General features: G+C 31.7%; 1 protein-coding gene across 1 annotated transcript; it reads left to right on the top strand.

Moving 5' to 3' along the window:
• Nucleotides 1–3,960: 3,960 nt before the first annotated feature.
• Nucleotides 3,961–4,500, top strand: LOC139887580 (uncharacterized). Its single transcript, XM_071870655.1, has one exon. The coding sequence runs from the start codon at nucleotides 3,961–3,963 to the stop codon at nucleotides 4,498–4,500; it is 540 nt and encodes a 179-aa protein (XP_071726756.1).
• Nucleotides 4,501–5,519: the final 1,019 nt, after the last annotated feature.

Raw genomic sequence — 5,519 nt, 5'->3', positions numbered from 1 at the left:
GTCCCTCTCGGCCGCCAGATCTGGAGAGTCGGAGCACTTGCTCCAGCGTGCTTTTTTGCCGGTTTCTTTAACGGTTTTTTAGGTTTTAGATATTTTGGGTATTTCTTTGAAAATGGCGTAAATTTTCTTCTTGGTCTGTTGTTGTGTTTATCCACCGGCGGCTGGTGGTGGTGGTGGCCGGATTTCGGCTGGAATTCCGGCTGTCGTCGCCTCTTGGTGGTTTTAGGGTGGGTTTGGTCCTATGCTTGCTTTTTGGTTTCGTTTCACTCCATTTTCCCTGTCGTCGTTTCCGGTTCGAGTTGGATGGACGTCGTTGCCGCCGTAGTCGACTATGTCGATATCTAAAAATGAGGTTTTCTGTTGTGGTCTCTTGAGGGCTCTTCGACCGCCCGTACGGTAGTTTGGTCTTTATCAGGGGGCTCCTTCGATTTGCTGGTCTCAAGGGAGGTGTCTTGGGTTTCCCGGTGGACAGGCTAGCTGGTTTGTTGTTGATCGGATTTTGCTCTTTGGGTTAGATTGGTGCGGTAGTGGATCGAGTGGTCTTTCCCGAGCATGGTCGGGCACGGGGAGTTGTATATCGATAGGTTTGAATTTTGGCTGGAATGCAGATAGACCGGGTTATGGAAGTTCATGATTTTTATTATTTTTGGGGAATGTTTGCTCACAATCTAATGTAGTTGTGTATTGTCAATGTTTGTATGTATTGGGTTCAATCACGAACCCCAGATCATCGTATCAACTGTGTAATTTGTATTCCGCCTGATCTTTATGATCTATATATATATATATATATATATATATATATATATATATATATATATATATATATATATATATATATATTCTCCAAAAAAAAAAATTAACCATTTAAATATTTTGTTTATTATTCTTCAACCTCTCATTCACCTTTTTTTAATCATATTTTTTCTCCTAAATCGTATTATACTAATATATTATATATAAGCCTTTCAAAAAAAAAATTATATTAAATATAAATATAATATATACACTTAAGAATCTCTAAACGAAATTCGTGTTTAACCCTCATTCGCTACACTCAGAAATCTTGTCTTTCAAAGATAAAAAATGGTAAAAAAAAAAAAAAAACCATCAATAAAAATTTTTATTACTTCAATTTATTATTATATTGTTTATTTTATACATATTTTTCTGATAGCAATATTGATTCTACACGGTTTAATAATCGTAATATGAATCAATTTTCCTAGGTAAACATGGTTATTAGAAAAAGTATTCATAAACACTCACAAGATGCACATATTAAAGTACCGGCAGTGGAGATAATGGATTATGTGTTTAATTTCATTGTCCTCTAAGACATTAAAATTTAACATTGAGGGCAAAAGTGGAGATCGAATTGAAATTGTTCATTATCTAATTTCAGTGTCCAATTCATTTTCATTTAATATTTAATTTATTTTTTATACTTCTATTTATATTTTATTATATTTTAAATAAATAAAATGAATAAATTAAAAACTAAAGTCTATCGAATAATTTAAAAACATTACAAGAATTTAAAAAACAAAATACTTAAAAAAAGTAACTTCAACAAAATTTAAAAATATACAACTTCGTATTAAGAGTACTAATCTGAATCGGTCTCATATTCCTGATTCGCTTCACATTGAAACGATTGCGGGTTCAGATTGCTTCTTTGTTGACTAGCTTCCCATGTTCAAAATTGCTCGGATTCGAAAATTGAATTTGTGGATCTTATGAATGATACGAGTTATATGGATTTTGGAAAACGTTTTGTACGTTTGTAAACGAACTCCATTGACTCGAGTATGGATTGACCGGATTGTATACATTTTTGAGATGATTTGGGTTTTTTGGGTTGGATTTATTTTATAAGTAGAGATTTTTTTATTTTATTTTTTGTTATGATTGTAGAGAGAAATGAAGAGAAAAAGAAAAGAAATTCATGTAAAAAATTAGTTTTGGTGGTTAAAATAGATGTTAATTTTAATATTAAAAAAAAATTCAACACCATCCGTTGAACGGATAGTTTTTGCAAACGGTCACCATTTTTCAACGTCAAATGCCTAACGCTAAGACCAAACGCTGGTCCCTGACGTTGGGTTGACGCCGAGCCGGAGTCGAAGATGTCGTACTCCCGATGTCGGATTTGTTTAACGGCGAAAAAAAGAAGCGACTGCGGATGCTCTTAGGTTATATATCTAATAGGACTTGTACTTTGGAGGAGTTTTATCATATATCCCCTTGTTAAGTTATTAAATTTCATATTTACCCGCTTAAAAGGGATAATATCATATTAACCCATCTTAAGAGTTTAATGTCACATATTTATCCATTTAAGCGAATAATATCATAATAGCCCATCTTAAACACTTAAATTCATTAAATATATCCTTTAAATATTATAATACAATCTATAAGTAAATACTAAACTCTTAAATTTACCCAAATCCATATAAGAATTAATACAATCAACTCGATCCAAGCAATTAAAACTCATGTGAATGCCATTCGATCCATCTGAACATAATCGACACTATTTAAAACATAATGGTTAAATGCAAATATGTTCGGTCAAGTGTTGCATATTGTGTTGGGGATGGAGGGGTTGCTGTTCAAACACTGTCAATTCCTTTTTGTTTAATGTTTCTTGACTTTTATTACCTACATTTTCAGTTTGGTATACTTCATTGGTAAAATATATTCATTTATCTTTCCAAATTCCAATGACTTCAAAAAGTAAATGTTTGAAAAATACACTACGCACTTAAGTTGTAAATAAGTTAATGTACGTAAGCTGGAAATGATTTACGCGTATATTACGTCAGGATTTTACAAATGCATAAATAATCAATTAACTTGGGAATATACATGCACATACTTACATAGCCAATATTGACCATGCTTTCCTATATCTTTTTTAATTACTGATGACGATACGGGTAGCGACTATTAAATATTGAAGCCTATAAACTCTAAAGAACCGTAGATAACGGTAGCGATTTTTAAATGTGTTGAAGTGTTTAACATGAACTTATATGATACAATACTATTTTAAAAAATGGGTAAATATGTAATTGTAAAGGATATATATGATGAATTTAATTGTTTATCATGGGCTTATATGATATTATCATATTTAGGTGGGTATATATGTGATTAGATAAGTTAATAAGGGGATATATGAATTACAGCAAGTATTATGGATTTTAGATGAAAATTGTTCATAACACAATACATTTATGAATACATATACGGAGTAATATATACGCAAGCATACAACAGTAGCTTGTCTTTCGTATAGTATAGCAAAAGTAGCATGTCGTTATTATCAACTTATCGATTTATTAAGATCTAAAATAGACGTTAACCGACCCTTTACTCAAATTAGTGGTATTACTAACTACACGAGTGATCGATACATCCATATTATGGTATATGTTTCACCTTTTGGATACATAATCATCTAGGAATAGAGATACATGTCACTTATGCAATTAAGATGTTAAGTACGGAGTATATTTTAAGATAGATTAATATTATATGGTTGTACTTTAATCAAATGTTATGTCTAAAACCTAATTAATTGAATATACTTTTCATCTTTAGAAAAACCAAACACAAATCATATTTGCTTTTAAGATAGATCGCATTATGAAGAGAACTTGACAATTAAGGAAGAAATCTATATATACAATTAAATTTATGTTTATTATGATGTGATTAGAAATGGGGATGTAAATACTTCACGTGATTTGCTCCACCTTAACGGGTATTTTTTGTCTCCTCTCACATACGGAGAATTAACTTTTAATTAATCTATGTTATAAATTAGTTGTTTATAACAACATTCAGTATTCTAATTTAACTACAACTTTCTTGATTATTGGGTGTATAGATTAAAAGGATAGAAAGAAGTTCCAATTAAAAGTTTACTCGGTGGCTCATGCTAGAGAGATGATAGATGTTCATTTCAAAGCTACTTACTCTCGACCAACGGATTGGTGCGCTTTGTTTCCAATTAAAATTAATGTGTTCTTATGGCGTCTAAAGTTACATAGGCTAGCTACAAAAGATAATCTTGTTCGAAGGGATGTTATTCTTCAAAATAATAAATGTTCTTGGTGCGATCAGTTTGAGGAAACAGAAAACCATATCTTTGTTTCATGTGATATAAGCAAACAAGTTTGGTCTAACGTTGGTGTTTGGCTTGGTACTCCTGTTTCTAGCTGGAATTCAATGAAAGATTTTTGGTCATGGATAGATAGCAACCTCTTACAAGGTAAGAAGAAAATGATCGTGCAATGCATCTGCTTTTCGGCTCTTTGGAATTTATGGCATCTTCGAATCAGTTACATCTTCAATGACACTAGCTTCCGTATTCATCATGTTATGGATAATATTATTGTTACCGCTTTCTTTTGGATTTTTTCTAGATATAAAAAAGGTACGATTAATTGGTCAATGTGGCTACAAAATCCTATGGATTCTTTGTAATTTTTTCTAGCTTCTTGCTAGTCTCTTTTTTTAATAAAATCCTCCGCCGTTCCAAAAAAAAAAAAAAATGATAGAAAGAATATAAACACTTCATATAAGTATATAGAAAAATGGTACATTTTACAATTGTAATACATGAGTTATTTATATTAAAAAATTGGCATCCATTTTATGACTTCTTGTACATGTATATATTATTATAATGTCATTCATTTATGACTTCTTGTACATGTATATATTATTATAATGCCATCTATTTATGACTTTTGTACATATACATATATATACATATATGTATATATTATTATAACACTCCCCCTTAGATGTCAATTTTTTGTTTCATTGGAGATCAACTACAAATTACTGCCTCGTTAAAAACCTTGGCCAAAGAAAAATCCAGTGGGATAAAAACTTTAGCTAAGGAAAAAAGAGTGCAGCATATAGTTGACTCCCCCTCAAGTAGACATTGCTGAGCTGTTACATCTTTTGAACTTGCCTCATGCCAATATTGTGAACATGCGTTCTGAAAATAGCAGGTGAAAGTGATTTGGTGAAAAGATCGGCAGAGTTTTTGATGGATTGAATATATCTCGTTTCAATCTGGTTGTCCTTAATGAGGTCTTGAGTGTATGAGAAGAATCTAGGGGGTATGTGATTTGTTCGGTCACTTTTGATATACCCTTCTTTCATTTGTGCTATGCAAGCTGCATTATCTTCATAGATAGTTGTTGGACTTTTATCGCGTTCTAGTCCACAAGAATAAGTAATGAGTTGTGTCATTGATCTCAACCAGAAACATTCCCGAGTAGCTTCATGTAATGCAATCACTTCGGCATGATTTGATGATGTAGCAACAAGTGTTTATTTTTGAGAATGCCATGATATTGCAGTACCTCCATTTAGGAATACATATCCAGTTTGAGATTTAGCTTTATGTGGATCAGATAAATAACCTGCATCTGCATAACCAACCAAATCTTGTTTTGATTCGTTAGAATAAAATAATCATAAATCAGTGG

This window comes from Rutidosis leptorrhynchoides, chromosome 2 (assembly GCF_046630445.1).
Source record: "Rutidosis leptorrhynchoides isolate AG116_Rl617_1_P2 chromosome 2, CSIRO_AGI_Rlap_v1, whole genome shotgun sequence".
Lineage (NCBI taxonomy): Eukaryota > Viridiplantae > Streptophyta > Magnoliopsida > Asterales > Asteraceae > Rutidosis > Rutidosis leptorrhynchoides.
The sequence above is the reverse complement of the archived record's forward strand: the minus strand, read 5'-3'. Positions and strand labels throughout refer to the sequence as shown.

Bases quoted from the DNA above. Each gene is read 5' to 3' on its own strand.
- LOC139887580 (XM_071870655.1), top strand. From the start codon at position 3,961: ATGATAGATGTTCATTTCAAAGCTACTTACTCTCGACCAACGGATTGG.